General features: G+C 37.7%; 1 protein-coding gene across 1 annotated transcript in view; it reads right to left on the bottom strand.

Annotated features, from left to right (window-relative positions):
* LOC126304244 (uncharacterized) overlaps positions 1-22,862 on the bottom strand; it is a 134,062-nt gene that overhangs the window by 92,284 nt on the left and 18,916 nt on the right. The window contains exons 3-4 of the mRNA XM_049991792.1: positions 9,841-9,971; positions 6,310-6,442 (exon numbers count right to left, since the gene is read on the bottom strand). Of these exons, the coding sequence (XP_049847749.1) occupies positions 6,310-6,442; positions 9,841-9,971 (264 nt within the window). The remainder of the gene's footprint in view (positions 1-6,309; positions 6,443-9,840; positions 9,972-22,862) is intronic.

Here is a 22,862-nt window from a genome sequence, read left to right as displayed (position 1 = left end):
TCCTCAGCAACACTAGCATCTGTTTATACAAATGCAAGAACTTGCCTTAAGGGATCTCTTCTGCTCCAGCAAGCTTCCAGAGATTTGTGGGACATTTAACCACTTTCATCCCTGGTTGCACTGTCTTGATGGCTTAACTGCCATGGGTACTATGAGTCAGAACCATCTGCACAAGCTTTACACCCTTTTTACTAAGTTGCATGATGTGCTGCTTACACAAATGCCAGATTTTTTTGAGTAGAAAGTGGTTAACCTCAGACACTTGCTCAACAAAGAAGGGATCCAGCCCACTGATCACACTGTAGCAGCTATTGATTCTCTACTGCATCCTCAATAGCTCTTACAGGAGCTTCAGTCTTTTTTCTAATTTCCTTCCACAAATGGACCATATTATGCATCCACTAAACCAGATACAGAAGAAAGGTGGTCAGCAAATGTGGAAATCTGCCTATGAGCACACTTTCACACAGCTCAAGCATCTGCTGTGCTTAGCACCCTGCCTTATATCCTTTACCCCATCACATCCACTGGTTTTGGCATTATATGTCTCTCATATGCTATTAGTGCTGTGCTAGTGCACAGGAACAATTATGGTACTGAGCAACTGATTGCCTATGCATCAAAGACTCTGACACCTGCTCAAAAGAATTACTTGTAGACAGAGAAAGAAGGTCCATGTTTATCTGTTCAGGACCTAGTTTACCCTCATAGACCACAAAGCAATGGTAGCATTTTTCAGGTGATGCTCATGGCTTTCAGAGCAGATGGTACAATTGCTCCAGTATAGGGCACTTTTCCTTAGCTCCTACAATCATACCATTAAATAAAAGCCCTCAGCACACAATGCCTACGAGTGAAACTCATTGTGGCTTCTCAAACCACTGCAGACATGCACTGTGACCCTATCTTATAGCACATCATGCGCTATTTTTTTTAAAGAAATGCCAGTCCAGAGCTTCAAGCTGTGTCTAACCTTTCCCACTGTTTGTCTGTCACTACTGCTGTCCCCCTACTTCACACAGAGATGGATACTCACAAATGTTGTCATTTGACTACCCTGCAGCCTCAGGTTTTGCAACTCCTGCCTCACAGGCATGGGGGTGCATCAGGGATGAAATTTGTAATGAGGCATCCTGCATATTTGCCAGGGCTCAGTAAGGACATGGAGGCAATGATGCTTAGCTGTCCTACTTGTGCTCTGCACCAGGCTGTTCTGCCCCAGTCTTCCAGCCCTGACCCAGCTCCCTTAACCCCTGGCACTGCATTAATCTGGTGGGCTTTGTTGGCATCTTTATGGGCTCTATGTGGGTCATTGCCATGACACTTATGCTAACTACCAATAGTGGTGAGCATGGTGTCCACCACCACTGACATCAAACTTAGCACGTTAATCCAGATTCTAGCTGTCAAAGGGATTTCCTAGACCATTGTGTCTGACAGTGGGCTCCATTTTAACAGTGTTGGCTTTTGAACAATTCTGCACCTCAAATGGGATAAAATATCTATTTAGTCTGCCATTTCACCTGGCCTCCAACGTTGAAGCAGAGTGTATGATGTGGACATTTAAACAGCAAATGTTGAAAGTGGTGGGAACCTCCTCCTCCTCCTCCTCCTCCTCCTTCTCCACCACCACCACCACACCACCAACACAACAGCGCTCATGATATTTCTGAGCATATACAGGACCACTCGCGTCCATGACCATAGCCCAGTGGTGTTCCTCCGCAGGGTTGCTCCCACCAGCTGGCACATTTCAGCACTGGGACACCAACTGTGCCTCCAGTTTGTCTTACAAACTATGGTCCAGGGTGCTTCTGGCTGCAAATCCATTTCAGGAGGGAGGGATCTAGTGTCCTACTCTGGTGAGTTTGAAAGCCAGCCAGAATGAATGGGGCTTGATGACAGCCATTAGATGGAACTTCTACATTTGTGGGCAATGGCATTGCTACTGCAGCACTGGATGCGAAGTGATTCTACTCTTGTTGGCCTATGAGTGCTCATGGTCTTCAGTAGCATTTATGCTGTGTTCTTGCCCTGTTGCCAATACACACTATTCACTGTGCCTTTCGTTTTCAATCTTGGGCTGCTCATTGGACTTATTCTGCCATGACATTCCATTGTCAGTCTTCCTCTTGTTGTTGCCATCCAGTTTACTCCCAGTGACTTGCTGTTGACAGCCTTGGTTGCCCATCGAGTTTCTGTGGGTTTTTGATGTGTTCCTTGTCTAGTCGGATCCCTGTGACTATACTCTGATTTAGAGACAAATGGAGGAATTAAACCCAAGGCTTAGATCACTTGATAAAGTTCTTCAATGCACATTTCTCACCATCCACAACTGATGAGGAAATTTTGGAAACTCCCTTACTAGATTAAGTTGTGTTACATGCAGGAAGTGAGTACTTGGGTAGCAGAGTATGAACATGTGGGTTTTTTCAAGATAGAGAAATTCTTCTAAAAAACCAACAAAACATTGCATCCTGGGTTTTGAGATAGAGAAGAAAAACAGCACCCATTAATTACAGAGGGTAGCTTTCATCATTGTGGATGTGAGGGAAAAATGTTACTATAGTAATAGTTAAATGCATGAGTGTCCATGTGATGGTCACAGAGCTAGTCTCACTCTTCAAAGGTAATACATACATCAAAAAACGTATGCATCACCTTGGTTCTGAGAGTTCCAGAACCTGTACAGAAAATTGGAACAGAAATCAACATAAACATTATTTTTGCCATTTTCATTGCTCATGAAAACCACACATTGCGTACCACCATGCAGTGAGACCCTCAGAGGTGGTGGCCCGGGTTTCTGTGCACACTGGTACCTCTAATACCCAGTAGCATGTCTTCCTGCATTGATGCATGCCTGTATTCATCATGGCATATTATCAACAAGTTCATCATGGCACTGTTGATCCAGATTGTCCCACTCCCCAACGATGATTCAGCATAGATCCCTCAGAGTGGTTGGTGAGTCACGTCCTCCATAAACAGCCCTTTTAAATCTATCCCAGGCATGTTCAATAGGGTTCATGTCTGGAGAACATGCTGGCCACTCTAGTTGAGTGATGCAGTTATCCTGAAGGAAGTCATTCACAAGATGTGCATGATGGGGTCACAAATTGTTGTCAGTGAAGATGAATGCCTCGCCAATGCGTTGCCGATATCGTTGCACTATTGGTCGGAAGATGGCAATCACATATCCTACAGCCATTATGGTGCCTTCCATGCCACCCCACATAATGCCACCCCAAAACAGCAAGGAACCTCCACCTTGCTGCACTCACTGGACGGTGTGTCTAAGGCATTTAGCCTGACCAGGTTGCCTCCAAACATGTCTCTGACGATGCATATGCAACAATCATGGGTGAAGAAAATGCTATGCCAATCCTAAGCATGTTGTTTCATCCATGAACAGCCCTTTTCAATCTATCCCAAGCATGTTCGATAGGGTTAAAGTCTGGAGAACATGCTGGCCACTATAGTGGAGCAAAATCATTATCTGAAGGAAGTCATTCATACGATGCACATGAGGGGGGTGCAAGTTGTCATCCATAAGGGTGAATGCCTCACCAATATGCTGGACCCATTCGACCAGCACGCATGGCTCTGGTGGGTAGCAAACACAATCCCAAGTGAATGGTTATCAGATAAATGTAATACCCTGTCAAGGATTCCCTATGTGGGCATGAAAGCATCATGGTATTGTAATTATGCTCCAGTGGCAGATGCTGCTAAAGAGGAGCTCTGTGTCACAATGTGGTTTGCTGTTAAAATCCCAACATAGTACATTCCTATCAGAATCAACCATCATATTACTTCCTCCTACCTATATACTGGGAAAAGACTGTAAAGTTAAAACTGTAGAGATTTGAGCTCACACAAAGGTTAATACACAGTCATTCTCCCATATATCGTTTGCAACTGGAACAGTGAAGTCAGAAAGAGATGTTGGAGTATGAAGTAACCATCACCAGACACTGTAAGATAACTTGCGGAATACAAATGTAGATGTTTCTGACTATTCCATGCCAATTCTTCAAATGTTTCAACGTAATATATTAACAGTTTGTTATGAAGCAAGCTGGGATCTTTTTAGTTCCCCCTCTTGTTTTGCCATCTGCCTCCTTAAATGTGGTTTTTTCACTTTTAACTAATTACCATTAAGATACCTAAGTATAATCTGAATTACCATAAAAGAGAAAGGATGGCCCTCAGTTTTAAAGAATATAGAACCAGATCTAGTTTTGTGCTTAGCTTTGTTTATGTCATAAATTTCCTAATATATTTGGACTATTCCTAGTCTTTTGTTATAGAGTGAAGTCAGTAACTTTTTCGTAAGGTAAATTCTATTGTTGACTTATAAACAGTATAAATCCTGTACTAATTATAAACATTTGGAAGACAAAACACTGGCATTCTTTAAGTATTTATTTGGCTCTATTCAAAAATGCGTCAGCAAATCCAGCCCTTAATTAATTCTAAAGTAATTACCAGCTTTGTTAAAATATTGTTTGCATAATTATATCTGTTAATTTCGTGATTTAAACAAATAATTCAGCTTAACCCTCATGGTAGAAGAAACTGTTAAAAAGAACCAATTTTTCGATGTATTTAGTTAATTTAATGAGTTATGTTTGAATTGTAATTTCTGTAAATTAAACATCAAACAGTGTATAGTTTCAGTACCCATTATTGTGATGATATATAAAGGCTCAAATTTTGGTCCCAAGACAATCAGCCCACAGGCAATTTTCAGACAGGAAACCTGTGCTGGTTAGGTCAACAACAATGCATCAACTAAATGGTGGAATACGTTTAACACAAGTAGGCCATGTGTTAAAACAATGACAGTGTCTGTTCAACATGTACCATATTATTCTGCAAGAACTATGAACTGTGTGGCTAGGTTATTACTGCTCATAGATATTCAACAGTGAACTATTGTAGCAGTATGCTGATGTCTGCTTGCAACATAATAATGAGGCTTATCAAAATTTGCTGCTAGTTACTGGCCATATTAACTGTGTAATATTGAGGGGTTGTGAACAGTGAAAGTAAAGAACTGTGAAATGCAACTGTGCAAATGTCAGCTACATTATTTATAGTAGTCAGTGTTGAACTTCCAAATCCCACCCATTTTTCAGCCTGTATAACAATGCAGTACATCAACACTGAGGACTATCAGTGAGATAATACAGCAGGCGAACGCCACAAGTTTATCAGAACAGTATAAAAGCACACATTATTCTAGTGGGGGAACACAAGGATTCTGAAGATCAGTTACAAATGTGACAGAAAAGCACCAGAGCTTTCATGATGGTGAAAAGATACGCCTACAGGGAGAGCAGAAAACATGCTTGCATACATTTTCCTTTTATACCTTTCAACAGCCTCATTTCTTCTTTGTGAAAGCTATAGCAGTGAGTTAGTAAATATGAGTTAATTCTGAAATCTGAATAAAAATGGTAAAACAAGTACCTGGGTGTAACACTTTGTGCGGATATGAAATAGAACAGTCACTTAGGTTAATTCATAGATAAAGCAGGTGGCAGACATTGGTTTATTGGTAGAATACTAGGGAAATACAATCAGTTTACAAAGGTAATTGCTTATAAACCATTCATGCAACCCATGATAGAATATTGCTCAATTGTGGAACCCACAATAAACAGCATTAACAGGGGATACTGAACATAAATGGACAAGAACAGCACAAATAATGACAGGTGTGTTTGACCTATGGGAGAATGTCATGAGATAGTGAAGAATTGGCAGGCACCTGAAGATAGATGTCAACCATCTTAAGAAAACCTGTGTACAAAGTTTCACAAACTGGCTTTAAACAGTAACTCTGGGAATACACTAAAACCTCTTATTACTTTTTCTTTAGAGATCTTGGGCATGATTAGATTAATTACAGTGGACACAGAGGCATTTAAACAGCCATTCTTCCCAGACTCCACAGGTGAAAGGAGTGGGAGGAAGCCCTAATAGTCGGTGCAATGGGAAGTTCCCTCTGGTATGCACTTCACGGTGGTTTGCAGAGTGTGGATGTAGATGTAGATGTCTACAAATGCCAAATGTGAAAATATTTACATTATTTATTTATTTCTGTTTTAGAAATTCATTAACTACTTAATCGCCATCAATAATTTGAAACTCTTAAACTCTTAAAAAAGCATGAAATTGAGGGGGAGTATTTTGCTTTCCTGCCAACACAAAGAGAAACAGAAATGAGTGAATAGCTTCCTGAATTCCACACAATGAGCAGTTGTAAAATGCAAATACAAGACAAGCTACTGTACTTACTGTGTTGTCCAGTGTTTTCACCACATATCCGTGGTACTATTGATGCTGCACCAGACACTGTAAAAGCATCATCTACACAGTTGCCATTAGCATCTGGCTGTGCAAGAGAGAAATCTATGAAATCCAAGCGAACCTGAAATGTGAAATAAGATATTCCAAACTGTAGATTTCAGCACTAAATTTATCTTTACATAGACTCCATACATTTGGAATAATAAACTAAACAAAATCATATGTCACATTCAGATTTTGCATATTTTCTATGTGGCTGGCAATTGCTCATCACATCCACTCATCCACTAACTGGAGATTGCTGATAAATCCTTACAAACATCTTAATAATACTAGGAAAAGGATAGATTGCTACTCACCATAAAGATGACCTGGTGAGCTGCAGATAGGCACAATTAAAAGACTGTTACACATCATAGCTTTTGGCCAAAGCCTGCTTCAGCAACACACATATTCACACAAGCAAGCACACATCACACACACACATGATTGCCAGCATCCACAGCTCTGACTAGAGCAATCTATCCTTTTCCTAATAATGTTGATATCCGAACATGGTATTTCCATTGTCTCAGATGCATATTATATTTCATCCAAGGTTTTCCATCAAAGTAAACTGTAAAATAATGTTTCTAGTTACTGTTCCAGTATTATTTCCTAAGAAGTTCAGAAATAAATTAAATTCAGTTCAGGGAAATATTGTTTTTGCCACTCCATAGAGACTTAATATTTTGTGATGACTACAAGGAATAATCTAGGAACTATTTTATTGAGAGTAAAAAATACAAACTTCAAAAATTGTTGTAAGAACTATGCTACAAGATTTGTCTTAAAACAATACACTATCATTTGTATTTCCTTTTCCTGTAATCTGTAATGTGAGATCAATTTTTTTTAGAAAAAAGCTGTTATATTGTTTAAAGTACTTTTATTTACTACGGTATTTTTTTCTGCTGTTGTCATATCAGAACTTAGAATAAATACAACTAACTTCAGTTTAACTTACAATAAAGCCTATCCCTCATAAATTTGATATCTACTGACACAGAACTTTACTTTTTATCTATGCTATAGGCTGACATTTCCAGAGATTTTTAAAAATGAGCAAAACAAATTGCAGAATCTGCAAAATCTGTTGCACCTATATTATTTGCAGTATCTCAGTCCCAGTTGTGTAGAATATTATCTAAATGTTTTGTGTCCAGCTTCAGTCAAAACCTCAAAAAAATTCTGTATTTGGCATTGGCTGTATTTCTGATTGGCTTTTGAGCTGCCTTTCTCCATTTCAATGTGCCTCCCTTTCTCAGTAAGTGACTGATAGATCTGGTGAGTAATGAAGTCCTGTACACTGCAGACACTACAGCCAGGTAATGATATCCAGGGATGTACACAGCTTATTTGGATGTGTCAAAAGTGTATTTCATAGTTTTCAGAAGCTCACAGTAAAAAATTTTGGAAACAGGTTTCAAAACACCATGCCATGATTCTATAGGATATGTTGTATTTTATGAGTTTGAGTGAACACTGAGCTTGCAATAATTCTTCCCTGAGAGTTGCCAGTTATTACACAAACTAGGGGGGAAGGGGAGGGGGGCTATGTAAACAACTGTTAAAACTTCAACAGTTTTTAAAATATTCTTGCAGCTAATGTTAGCAGCTGAAGATTTTGACAGCATACTTCTTTCTGAGTATTCTTCCATGAATTAGGACTGACTGCACTTCTACTTTTGAAATATAATCAAAAGTATTTGATTAATTTCAACTTCTTTATATATAGTCAATAAATACACCTGTTCCATCACAATTATAAAATATATTGATCTAAGCAACATAGGTCTAATTTGTAACCAAAGTGTGCAAACTAAACAACAAACAAAACATTGACTGTAATCAATTAAATCATCTATTTACCAACCTCTGTACTATTATTTCACAAGGAATAGTGTCTCAGTCTTCTGCTTTTAAAGATTTCTATATTTTAATGTAAAATCTCCATCCTGTTAGTAGACAAGAATGCAACGTGCATGTGTAAATTGTTCCTATAGTCTATATTATATCGTTGTCCTGCATATCATATTATGTTCTTATAGCCGATATTATCTCACTGTACTGCACGTTATATTATGTACTGACCTGGTACTTATTTTTAAATGTAAATGCTCAAAATATTGAATGACCTGGAACGTAAGTGTAAATATGCAAAAAGAGTTCTTTTTATGATTGGAATATGATAGTTTTACAACTGACTTAATGTTGTCCAGATAATTTCTGAACTGCCTACCTTAAACGTTTTATCATAATGCAAAAGGCTAAATATGATGATAGTTTAAATAGCCCCAAACAAACATTACTGTATAGTGTTTATTAGCAGCGACCTGAAGTTAGCATTAGCAGTGACCTGAAGTTGGCAGCAATATTACTGTAAAAAATTAGTGTACAACCAACAACTAAACAAGGTAAAACACTGAAGAAAAATTTATTAAATCTGGATAGATTCCATCTCAACAGTCATGGATATTTTAAAGGGACACCTTCCTCTAGCATTACATTTCCTCAACAGAAGTAGTCGATACCAGAACTAATTTTCGAATTTTGAACAGGTCAGCATTATCTCAGCTATTTTTCTAAAAAAATTCATATGATTTTGTACATGATGTGTTATATTTCAAGCTAAAATAAAAAAAAAGAAATCACTTTATTTTCTTTGTTACAGTAGATACGTACTAGCTCTGATGTACAGTTGAAATTATTTTTTTTTAGAAACATCTGAAATTACAAAATATTTGGCATGCTGAAATTTCTGTTATTAATTATGCAATTTTGTATGGTTTATTCTGTTTATTTCTGGATTCATTTATGAAATAATAATATAAACTACTAGAATTTCACTTGTCAAGAAAATCTGTAAACCCTTTGGAAAATTGTTGTTATCATGGAGTGAGGAAGTAGTAATGGGCATGCCTCTCATGTGATAATATGTGTTTTGTAGTTTGGAAGAAAAAATGTAATTTTGGTTTGGTTAATGTGAAAATTCAAAAGCCAGTGTGATATCATAAAATGTGAGACAATAAATTACTGTGGAAACAAAAATTCTGCACAGGCATTCTTCATATTTATTAATGTAAATTGGAACCATGAGAACCTAAATTATGAAAATTTCTGCTTCAAGAATGAGACTCTTACACATGAAGAACTGGAGCTGACTATGAGAAAAGAAGCTAAGTAAAAAGTTTACTGTGAATCTTACTCCTCTCATATTTTTGAAAAAAGAGGCTTTAGCACTGACAATAGTAGTGATATCAACAAAGTTAATGGGAGGGGGAGATTACAATGTCCAATGTGCTTATATATCAGTTTGTCATATGATATTCTCAGAACTTGATAACTGCTGGCAACCTTTAAACTAAAACATAGATTTCAAAACAACAGAAATTCTAAAGACAGGTTGTAAAATGCAAATAAAAGTTGAAATGACAGAATTATCTAATTTATTAGATGATAAATGTGAATGACTCTTACCTGACAGACATTGCTATTGCACTTGTTTATTGTGATGGTGCACCTGGTTCCCCCTGTATACGTTGCAGGGTAATTTGGATTGACGAAATATGTACAGTTGATTCTTGATGATGTCCCACATGATCTGATAACTGAATAAATATAAAAATCTTACTGAACACAAAGTATCATAACAAATTGTGATTGTTTGAGTAAATCTGTGTTTTAAAATTATGTAGTGAAGACTATTCTTTCCTCTCCTACACACACACACACACACACACACACACACACACACACACACACACACGAAATGGAATAGTCACAGTTCTTGGTAGAATGGTTGCTGGTGATGTTAGCAGCCCATCAACTAATCAATGGCTTTGGTATCATTCAAAACTTGTTAACAGCTTAGGGAACCTTATGCTGTGGAATCAGGAATGGTGGTGAGTTGTAGTGAAAACTGAAATGTTAAACTTAGTTTTACTTAGCATGTACCATAGATGGCAATTTTTAGAAAGCTAACAAAAATATTCTTGAGATCTTATATACTGAACAGTCTTTGTATCATCTATGAAGATGCTGGTGCTGCTTTTTGCAAATTGTCACAGATGGTTCATATGGCTCCAAAAATAAAACATCACAAGATAAAAGGGGCAGACAAAAGAAATTGAGGTAGATTGAAAAAAGTAAGTAAGCTGTTTATTATTCCAAAAGTAACTGCTGTATCTGTTAATAAATTTATCACACTGTGAGACATGATGATCAATGTCTTCATGGTAAAATGTCTTCAGCTGCCTACAAACCAAGACTGCACATACACGTGGACCTCTTCATCTGAGGCAAACTGTCGGCCATAAATGTCTTTCTTCAGGGCTCCAAAAATATAAAAACTGCTTGGGGAAGAGCAGGACTGTATGGAAGATATCTAATAACTTCCCAACAAAACTTCTGCAGTTGAGCTGAAACAACCTTGGCAGCAAGTGGGTGGACATAATCCTGCAACAGAATGATGTCATCTGTCAAACATTTCTGGGTGTTTTGACTTGACGGTTCACTTCATTTCAATTTTTGCAAATTGTCTTTGTTCCACTGTGTGTCAATTGTTTTCTGGACCATCAGTGCGCAGCAGGCCTTGCTTTCAACAAAAAAGATCATTATAACTTTTCCAGGGCTAGCAAGCACAGCTTTGAGGTTTTTCATTGGGATATGATTCCATCCGAAGAGTGCAAAAAAAGAATGTGATTTGCCTACTATTTTTCAAAAATGATTTGTGTATGCCATCAGATGTATGGTTCTGTGTTGTTCAGTATTGTTAATCAACCAGTGTGATAATCTGAATAGCCTGTGTTATTTAACCCATTTTAGATTAGGCACACAGGGAAAGAACATGTTAATGTCTCTCACTACAAGGAACAACTGTGTTTTTCCCAATCTTGTGTGTAACATTTTAGATTCCTTGTGGGTTGGCAAACAATGTTGAAACAAGAAACAGGGAATCTTCCTTTACTGTGCATTATTAGTACTAGTGAAAATCATTGCATTAATTTGAGATGTTGTTTCATAATGCAGGTGTTGTAAGTAATTGATTTTAGCCGCCCAGAGGTTTGGGTGGTCCATTCTGCCGGAGGTTAGAGTCTTCCCGCGGGTATGGGTGTGTGTGTTGTTCTTAGCATAAGTTAAAGTAGGGACCAATAACCTCAGCAGTTTGGTCCCTTAGGAATTCACACACATTTGAACATTTGATGTATTTCAGCTTTATTTGTATATCATTTATTCGGAATGATGAGTTCTTCATATGAGGATGAAAAGCAGACGCCTTCAGATTTTAACAGTGTTAGGAAAAGGCAAATATGAGGGTGAATTAGTTCAGTCATGAAGGACTTAAGTATTCAGTTGAACAGACTAAGAGAAGACTACAACAGTAAATTAAAGTGTTTTAAGGTAGTAAAAGCTGAAGAAAGATCAAATCTTATATGAAAATTTAGTGATATGGTAGACTTGAATCAACAATTGTTGTATCTAACAGATCTCATTGCAATACTGCTGTTTCACTGCAGGTGATTAAGGAAGAATGAAGATGAAGCACAGTCTTGAGAGTGTAATTTCAACTCCAGAGTAAGAGTGAAAGGTGACAACATTGGAAATGGAGTTCATCCTTTTTTTTTTGAGTCATCAGTCTTCTGACTGGTTTGCAGCCCACCATGAGAGTAGCAATTGCACCCTACATCCTCAATTATTTGCTAGATGTCTTTCTTTACAATTATTACCCTCTACAGCTTCCTAGTACCCTCGAAATTATTCCCTAATGCCTTAACGAACGTCCTGTCATCCTGTCCCTTCTTCTTGACAGTGTTTTCCATATATTCCTTTCCTCACCAATTCTGTACAGAGCCTCATCATTCATTATCCTATCAGACCAAATAATTTTCAACACTATTCTGTAGCACCACATCCCAAAGGCTTTGATTCTCGTCTCTTCCAATTTTCCTATAGACCATGTATCACTACCATACAATTCTGGGCTCCAAATGTACATTCTCAGAAATTTCTTCCTCAAGTTAAGACCTATACAAGCAGATTGCTCTTGGCCAGGAATGCCTTTTCTGCCAGTCTCCTTGCTCTGTCTGCCTGAAGTTATTTTGCTACCTAGGTAGCAGAATTCCTTAACTTTGTCTACTCTGCAATCCCCAATTCTAATTTCAAGTTTCTAACTGTTCTTATTTCTGCTACTTCTCATTACTTTGGCCATTCTTCAATTTACTCTCAAACCACATTCTGTAATCATTAGACTGTTCACCCCATTCAACACATCCTGCAATTTTTCTTTACTTTCACTGTAGATAGCAATGTCATTAGTGTATCTTATCATTGATATTCTTTAACCATAACTTTTAATCCCACTCTTGAACTTGGAATCCCTATATGCAGAAAAGCCTTCATGGCAGTACTTGGAGTAAGAGGTTGACTATCAATACAGTTCAGAAATATTTGAAGCTGGACAACTCCTCTTGTACTGAAAGAGGTAAGCATGAAAGTAAGCCATTGGAAATTAAGATAGAAGTAGGAACAGTAGTTTATGATCACATTCCTTCAAGGGTGGACGAAGTCATTGCAGCAATGAGAATACCAAGAAGTTCCATCCCCCAGAGGAACTTTTGATGAAAAAATTGCATGAATTGTTTGAAGAAAAATATTCAAATTTTGTCATTTCATATGAAATGCATACAACAGTTGAAGCGTAGCTCCATATACCAATCCTGCCTTGGATGTGGTTAAGTGGGAGATGTGTCTCAGAGCTGGATGGTGACAGATGGTGATGCGAGACTGGACACACACATAGTTTATGTATCAGCCAATAGAGGACAGTATTGGATAGGGGACTGTGATTTAGTTTCGATTGTGCCCACTAGAGTGCACTAAAGTAATAGAATATTTTTCATAAACTGTTCTAGTATTTTCATAAAGTGTTATTATGTCTTTTTGTGTATGTAAAATGTTATAAATGTGTTTTACCAGTATGAATGATGCGTGAGTGTGGCTTAAGGTTAATATGAAGATAATTGTTTAACGAGTTATGTAGTGGGATTTAGTGTGTGAACATTTTGAAGAAGTATGGATGTGGACAAAGGGGATTTTTGTAGAACAGATTTCTAAAGTAAGTTTATGGTAAAGGGAAAGTCAATTCGGGTATAAATAACAATAGTAAATAACTTTATGCATAATCAAAACTTCAGCATATTAGATACTTACATCGGTAAAAAGTGCAGTCGTTAGTTTTACTATTTTGCGATTGGTTATTGATGAAAAGCGTGGACTGACGTGTGACAATGTTGTTTTGTTATTGACTGTTGAGTAAACTGACAAATGGTAAAGCAATATTCTTCACGTGCCTTTCTCTGCTGGTAGAGAAGACTTAGAGTATTCTAGAGGGGAGTTGGAGCCTAGCCATAAAACAGTTTGGACGTGTGTAGTAGTAGTTCTGATGGAAATGATAAGTTGCTAGATCTAGCAATGTTTTATACATCAAAAGTGTTGCAAAGTGAATGCATAATTATTCCGATGGGTGTGTAGAAATTTTGAAATTTTTAAGTGAATTTTGTGATGAGTAAAGACATAAATTCCACGTGGTGTATTGAGCAGGTCGGTGGCTAAAAACCGTGGATGCATTAGGTATCGAAAGATTAAATATTTGTCGAGCATTCTCAATCAAAAACAATCCATATTTTTGTAGCTAATGTGAGTGAAAGAGATTGTGAGTGACTGTGTTAAGACCAGCATGGGCTTGGCAGTGATACTTGTTCGCCTAAGTTTCAGAATATATTAATTAAGGAAAAAATTTCCAACCTTTCATTTTGTGTGAATACTTTCTCCCAAAATGCAGATTAGTGACTTTAATTGCAGCCTGGTTCACGTTGAAGTACAGTTGGTTTCACTCAGCTTTCCTACTGATGATCTGCTGAGACAATGTTCACAGGTAGGTGCAGGTTCATCATAAAGGGATGGAAGGAGCCACACCTCTGCACAGTATTCAAAACCAAATTCACTATAGCTTTTTGGTATGCAAGGAATGATACATTCTGGGAAACCAAGATGGCTTCCAGTATTGAAATGGGTACAAATCATTCAGCAAAAACTAATTTCTTGATGTCTATAAAGTGATATTATGTCACAAAAATTTTGATAAAGGAATCCAAATTTGTTATACATTACGAAAACAGAGAGTTTTAGTGATGTTAACTTAAATTTCTCAAATTGGGAGTATGGCATGTTTACTGAAATGTTTGCCAGTGGACAAACGGAAAGTGTGTTGCGTGCTCAATAGTCTGATGTGGAAATATGTAAACAGTATTTTAAAATGCTTAAAAAATGATGCAAAGATGTAGTAGCAGTCTAGATGGTATTACTAATGACAAAAGTCCTGAAAATGTTAGGTCAATGAAGCAAGTGCATTGCAAACAGAGTAAAAACACAAGTCTTTCAGAGAAAACAGTCAGGTCATGATGCAAATCCTCCATAACAATACTAATGACAACAGTTGTGAACATGTTAGGTCAACAAAGTTAGTGCATCACAAACAGTGTGAAAACACATGTCATTCAGTGCAACTGAGGAGAAATGAGTGCAGGGAAATCTGAAATACATACTCAACACAGTAGGCCTACATATAGTCAAGTGCTTAAAACACATAGTGTTCAATACTTGGAGTGTACAGGAGATAGATCTACCTTTAGGTATAGCAAACTTTACAAACATGTGCAGATAAATATGAATTTCAGTTCCCAAATTTCCAGTTTTAATGCATTGAATACTCTGATACCAATGGACGTGATCTTGCTGGAACCTTACGTTATGATTTTTACATAAATGCTCCTTCCACTGTCAAACCAGGGGCACCTTTGGATGAAATTACAAGAAACATAAATGCTTAAAATCTCTCTAGTTTGTTATAATGTACAATAATTATTGGGGCCACCAATGATGTACATAAAAATGAATTATTCAAGGCCACTAACAATTTGAAAGAACTCTGCTTTGACAACACCTGTGATTGTAGTAGGGATTCCAAATAGACATGACCTTATAATCACTTCTATTGTGAATGATCAAATCATCAAGGCCAATAGAGTGTTTGAAAAGATCTGCAAAGTATTCTACAACTCACATTCTTATCTGTGGAGTCCCTTGAGAGAAAACAACTTACACATGATCTATATCTAAATATTAAGGCTAACCCAAGACATCATAAATTCATTAGGTAGATGCAAGGATGATAACCCCATTACTCTCCCACATCCTTCTTCCCAGTCAACAGCATGCTTCATTGCACAGAAATCATCTTCAGAAGCAACAAGACAATTCACACCACTGACATAACAAGAACAGTGTCAACTAAATTGCCCCTCAAACAAGTGTCACCACCAGGCTACAACAAGGATTTTTTTATTGAAGACAAGCAGCAACCGAACATTGAGGTGAGCCATGTGGCAGTCCCCAAGGACAATAAATCACTAGAACGTTCAGGGTATAACTAGAAAAACTGCTGAATTAGAAGTACTTTTGCTTGATCAGCTAATGACATTTCAGTTTTATGTGTGAGTGAATGACGGCTAAAGGAAAATCAAGCTTGTACTACTAGAAAGGCGCAAGAAAGGCAGGTTTTGAAATTATTAGTAGCTTCTGAAGAGAGTTTTATAGGTGGAGGAACAATCATATACGCTGAAAATCCAAAGAAACTGGTACACCTGCCTAATATTGTGTAGGGTCCCCTCAAACACACAGAAGTACTCCAACATGACATGGCAGGGACTCGACTAATGTCTGATTTAGTGCTGGAGGAAACTGACACCATGAACCATTCATGACTGTCCATAAATCTCTAAGAGTTAGAAGGGGTGGACATCACTTCTGAACAGCATGTTACAAGGCATCCCAGATATGCTCAATAACGTTCATGTCTGGGAAGTTTGGTGGTATGCGGAAGTACCTAAATTCAGAAGAATATTGGTGGAGCAATTTTGGATGTGTGGGGCATCACATTGTTCTGCTGTAGTTGCCCAAGTCTGTCAGAATGCACAATGGACATGAATGGATGCAGGTGATCAGACAGGATGCTAACGTAAGTGTCACCTGTCAGAGTCAGATCTAGATATATCAGGGGTCACATTTTGCTCCAACTGCACATGCCCCACACCATTACAGAGCCTCCACCTAAACTGAATAACCTGTTCTATTCACATAATTTATCACCCACTGTTCACTTGGAAAGACAACCAAAACTACAAACATTTGATCATAGTGTAGGAGTAATTGACACTGGATTCCAGATCATGAAGCAATAAAATTTAGTGTAAATAATGTACTCAGCACAAATTGCAGAAAAAATGAGAAATACTTCTACAGAGGATGTATAAATAAGGACAACATTAGGATTTTTAATCCATTGTTGAAGAATTCAAACTGGAATTTGGATACATATGACAATGCAGCTATGGATTTCTAGTCATTTTTAGCTTGTTACAAAAATAACTATAAACTGCATTCTCTCTAAAGAAAATGGAAGTAAAAACCAGAACTAACTCTTGGATAACACAGGGGATAACACAGAATCTTCAGAACAACTTAGAAAATTAATTAAATCAGCTAGGCAAAATCCAGGATGTAAATTGTTAGAGAAAAGTGTACAAGAAAGTCACTGCACCAGTAAAAAAATTAAGCAATGATACATACATCAACAGAAACAAGGGTAGAAAAATAAATAAATAAGACTAGACTTGGAAAGACAACTAAAACTACAAACATTTGATCATAGTTTAGAAGTGATTGATACTGGATTCCAAATCATAAAGCAATAAAATTTAGTGTAAATAATGTGCTCAGCACAAATTCCAGGAAAAATGAGAAATAGTTCTACAGAAGATGTATAAATAAGGACAACATTAGGATTTTTAATCCATTGTCGAAAAATTCAAACTGGAATTTGGATACATATGACAATTTTATATGATGAAACGGATGATCCTTAACTCAAACCTGTGATAAGAACACTGGTGAGACGAAAGTGCTGAATGCAATATGCTCTCATAATATACATGATGACATGAAGAATCTAATTCTTGAAAGAAATTAATAAGATCACCATTGATCAGAAAGTATACTTAGTCAAAGCTGAAACATTTTATTCCACAAAGAGAAAAGCTCATTTAAGAAGCCAAAAGACTAATGACACAGAAGCCATCTCCATGGACTACCAAAATAGTATGCTTACCAAAATAAGTACTAATAACATCTATTACAAAAGACATTTATCTATTTATTCTTCCAATATTCATCAACTTGCAAATGCATCTTCAGTGCTCTAAACTTATGGTGAAGATATTGGAAGAAAAGGGACCAATGAAGCTGTTTCCTTTTTAAAGCACTTTGAGACAGAATTATTGCATGAGGAAGTAAAATATATTGAAGTATTTTGTGATTCATTTTCAGGCCAGAACAAGACTTACACTGTACAAGGTATCTTAATTATTTTGTGAGTGAACAAACTTTTGGAGACAGTGTTAAGTAACTTCCCCTATTGGAGCACACACTTTTATGGATTGTTGTAAGAATATGGGACTGATTAACATACGATCAGTAGCAGGTCACTCATGAAAATTCAGCCACCTAAATTGGAAAAATTTTCTTTGGTTGCACACATTGTGTACTGTTCCATTTTTGAGGTCTGAATGTTGTGTCTTAAGTGAAGCTCTTTCATGTAGGCAACCATGATGAGAGTGTTTAGAGTGAACATTTTGTAGTTGTATTGTCGCCAATGATGATGAGGGAGAATGGAAAGACTAAAACTCCCTTCTGACTTAAAGCCTACTTGTCTTGATTGGCATGGGTATGAAGGGGTATGCCAAGATATTGTCATTTCTACTGTATGAATATTCACCAACAGTGTCATATATTTCAGACCACAGGGAATTACAAAAAGTTTGTGCATGATGGCACATTGTCTGGTGATCAGGAAAGTTACAGTCCATCTCTATTCCTCTTCCTGATCGAATAATTGTAATTAAAATTTCTGACATCACTAGGACTGGAACTAGGTGCCTCTAGGTCAAGCATTGCAGTGTAGATTAGAGATTAGATTAGATTAGTACTTGTTCCATAGATCATGAATACGACACTTCGCAATGATGTGGAATGTGTCAGGTTAATAAAAGGTGTCTATACAAGATATTACATTAGGCAAAACATTACATGAGACACTATATATATATATATATATATATATATGTGTGTGTGTGTGTGTGTGTGTGTGTGTGTGTGTGTGTGTGGCGATTGGGAAATTACTCACTTACTATATCCAAAAATTCATCTAATGAGTAGAAGGATTTACCATTAAGAAATTATTTTAATTTCCTTTTAAATGCTGTATGGCTATCTGTCAGATTTTTGATGCTATTAGGTAAGTGACCAAAGACTTTTGTGGCAGCATAATTTACCCCTTCTGAGTCAAAGATAGATTTAACCTCGAGTAATGAAGATCATCCTTTCTCCTAGTGTTGTAGCCATGTATACTGCTATTACTTTTGAATTCGTTCGGATTGTTAATAACAAAGTTCATGAGCAAATATATATTATAATGCTACAGTGAAGATATCTAACTGTCTGCAGGATGATCTTGGATGAGCTCCAGCAGTTATTCTGATTACACGCTTTTGTGCAATGAACACTCTTTTACTCAAAGATGAGTTATCCCAGAATATGACGCCATACGAAAGCAGAGAATGAAAATAGGCGTGGTAAGCTAATTTACCTCCCCCCATGAACCATGGACCTCGCCGTTGGTGGGGAGGCTTGCGTGCCTCAGCGATACAGATGGCCGTACCGTAGGTGCAACCACAACGGAGGGGTATCTGTTGAGAGGCCAGACAAACGTGTGGTTCCTGAAGAGGGGCAGCAGCCTTTTCAGTAATTGCAGGGGCAACAGTCTGGATGATTGACTGATCTGGCCTTGCAACATTAACCAAAACGGCCTTGCTGTGCTGGTACTGCGAACGGCTGAAAGCAAGGGGAAACTACAGCCGTAATTTTTCCCGAGGACATGCAGCTTTACTGTATGATTAAATGATGATGGCATCCTCTTGGGTAAAATATTCCGGAGGTAAAATAGTCCCCCATTTGGATCTCCGGGCGGGGACTACTCAGGAGGATGTCGTTATCAGTAGAAAGAAAACTGGCATTCTACGGATCAGAGCGTGGAATGTCAGATCCCTTAATCGGGCAGGTAGGTTAGAAAATTTAAAAAGGGAAATGGATAGGTTAAAGTTAGATATAGTGGGAATTAGTGAAGTTCGGTGGCAGGATGAACAAGACTTCTGGTCAGGTGACTACAGGGTTATAAACACAAAATCAAATAGGGGTAATGCAGGAGTAGGTTTAATAATGAATAGGAAAATAGGAATGCGGGTAAGCTACTACAAACAGCATAGTGAACGCATTATTGTGGCCAAGATAGATACGAAGCCCACATCTACTACAGTAGTACAAGTTTATATGCCAACTAGCTCTGCAGATGATGAAGAAATTGAAGAAATGTACGATGAAATAAAAGAAATTATTCAGATAGTGAAGGGAGACGAAAATTTAATAGTAATGGGTGACTGGAATTCGAGTGTAGGAAAAGGGAGAGAAGGAAACATAGTAGGTGAATATGGATTGGGGCTAAGAAATGAAAGAGGAAGCCGCCTAGTAGAATTTTGCACAGAGCACAACTTAATCATAGCTAACACTTGGTTTAAGAATCATGAAAGAAGGTTGTATACGTGGAAGAACCCTGGAGATACTAAAAGGTATCAGATAGATTATATAATGGTAAGACAGAGATTTAGGAACCAGGTTTTAAGTTGTAAGACATTTCCAGGGGCAGATGTGGACTCTGACCACAATCTATTGGTTATGACCTGTAGATTAAAACTGAAGAAACTGCAAAAATGTGGGAAATTAAGGAGATGGGACCTGGATAAACTGAAAGAACCAGAGGTTGTACAGAGTTTCAGGGAGAGCATAAGGGAACAATTGACAGGAATAGGGGAAAGAAATACAGTAGAAGAAGAATGGGTAGCTCTGAGGGATGTAGTAATGAAGGCAGCAGAGGATAAAGTAGGTACAAAGACGAGGGCTGCTAGAAATCCTTGGGTAACAGAAGAAATATTGAAATTAATTGATGAAAGGAGAAAATATAAAAATGCAGTAAATGAAGCAGGCAAAAAGGAATACAAACGTCTCAAAAATGAGATCGACAGGAAGTGCAAAATGGCTAAACAGGGATGGCTAGAGGACAAATGTAAGGATGTAGAAGCTTATCTCACTAGGGGTAAGATAGATACTGCCTACAGGAAAATTAAAGAGACATTTGGAGAGAAGAGAACCACGTGTATGAATATCAAGAGCTCAGATGGCAGCCCAGTTCTAAGCAAAGAAGGGAAGGCAGAAAGGTGGAAGGAGTATATAGAAGGTTTATACAAGGGCGATGTACTTGAGGACAATATTATGGAAATGGAAGAGGATGTAGATGAAGACGAAATGGGAGATACGATACTGCGTGAAGAGTTTGACAGAGCACTGAAAGACCTGAGTCGAAACAAGTCCCCCGGAGTAGACAACATTCCATTAGAACTACTGACGGCCTTGGGACAACCAGTCCTGACAAAACTCTACCAGCTGGTGAGCAAGATGTATGAGACAGGCGAAATACCCTCAGACTTCAAGAAGAATATAATAATTCCAATCCCAAAGAAAGCAGGTGCTGACAGATGTGAAAATTACCGAACTATCAGTTTAATAAGCCACGGCTGCAAAATACTAACGCGAATTCTTTACAGACGAATGGAAAAACTGGTAGATGCAGACCTTGGGGAGGATCAGTTTGGATTCCGTCGAAATGTTGGAACACGTGAGGCAATACTGACCTTACGACTTATCTTAGAAGAAAGATTAAGAAAAGGCAAACCTACGTTTCTAGCATTTGTAGACTTAGAAAAAGCTTTTGACAATGTTGACTGGAATACTCTTTTTAAAATTCTAAAGGTGGCAGGGGTAAAATACAGGGAGCGAAAGGCTATTTATAATTTGTACAGAAACCAGATGGCAGTCATAAGAGTCGAGGGGCATGAAAGGGAAGCAGTGGTTGGGAAAGGAGTGAGACAGGGTTGTAGCCTCTCCCCGATGTTATTCAATCTGTATATTGAGCAAGCAGTAAAGGAAACAAAAGAAAAATTTGGAGTAGGTATTAAAATTCATGGAGACGAAGTAAAAACTTTGAGGTTCGCCGATGACATTGTAATTCTGTCAGAGACGGCAAAGGACTTGGAAGAGCAGTTGAACGGAATGGACAGTGTCTTGAAAGGAGGATATAAGATGAACATTAACAAAAGCAAAACGAGGATAATGGAATGTAGTCAAATTAAATCGGGTGATGCTGAGGGAATTAGATTAGGAAATGAGACACTTCAAGTAGTAAAGGAGTTTTGCTATTTAGGAAGTAAAATAACTGATGATGGTCGAAGTAGAGAGGATATAAAATGTAGACTGGCAATGGCAAGGAAAGCGTTTCTGAAGAAGAGAAATTTGTTAACATCGAATATAGATTTATGTATTAGGAAGTCGTTTCTGAAAGTATTTGTTTGGAGTGTAGCCATGTATGGAAGTGAAACATGGACGATAACTAGTTTGGACAAGAAGAGAATAGAAGCTTTCGAAATGTGGTGCTACAGAAGAATACTGAAGATAAGGTGGATAGATCACGTAACTAATGAGGAGGTATTGAATAGGATTGGGGAGAAGAGAAGTTTGTGGCACAACTTGACTAGAAGAAGGGATCGGTTGGTAGGACATGTTTTGAGGCATCAAGGGATCACAAATTTAGCATTGGAGGGCAGCGTGGAGGGTAAAAATCGTAGAGGGAGACCGAGAGATGAGTACACTAAGCAGATTCAGAAGGATGTAGGTTGCAGTAGGTACTGGGAGATGAAGCAGCTTGCACAGGATAGAGTAGCATGGAGAGCTGCATCAAACCAGTCTCAGGACTGAAGACAACAACAACAACAAGCTAATTTACTCAGATGTATATCGCCAAAATTTGCAATGAACCTAATAGCATAAGTAGCTGTACTCAGTGTGTTTTTTCCAGTTCAACTCCTCATCAATGCATACACCTAGAAATTTTGAATATTTTACCTTAGCTACCGATTTCTGATCGAAGTCTATATTTATTTATGGGGTCATTCTATTTACCGTGTGGAACTGTATATACTGTGTCTTGTCAAAGTTTAATGATTTAATGATTTTCTGGAAAACATCTTTTACAATTTCACCAGTTAATTTTTGTTTGTCAGGTGTGATAGCTATACTTGTATGATCGGCAACAAGTACCAGCTTTGCATCTTTGTGAAATTAGAATGGCAAGTCATTAATATATATTAAGAACAGCAGAGGACCCAATAACGAACCTTGCGGCACCCCATTCTTAATTGTTCCCCAGTTTGAGAAATCAC

This window comes from Schistocerca gregaria, chromosome 1 (assembly GCF_023897955.1).
Source record: "Schistocerca gregaria isolate iqSchGreg1 chromosome 1, iqSchGreg1.2, whole genome shotgun sequence".
NCBI lineage: Eukaryota > Metazoa > Arthropoda > Insecta > Orthoptera > Acrididae > Schistocerca > Schistocerca gregaria.
Note: the sequence above shows the minus strand (reverse complement) of the source record. Positions and strands in the feature narration are given on the sequence as shown.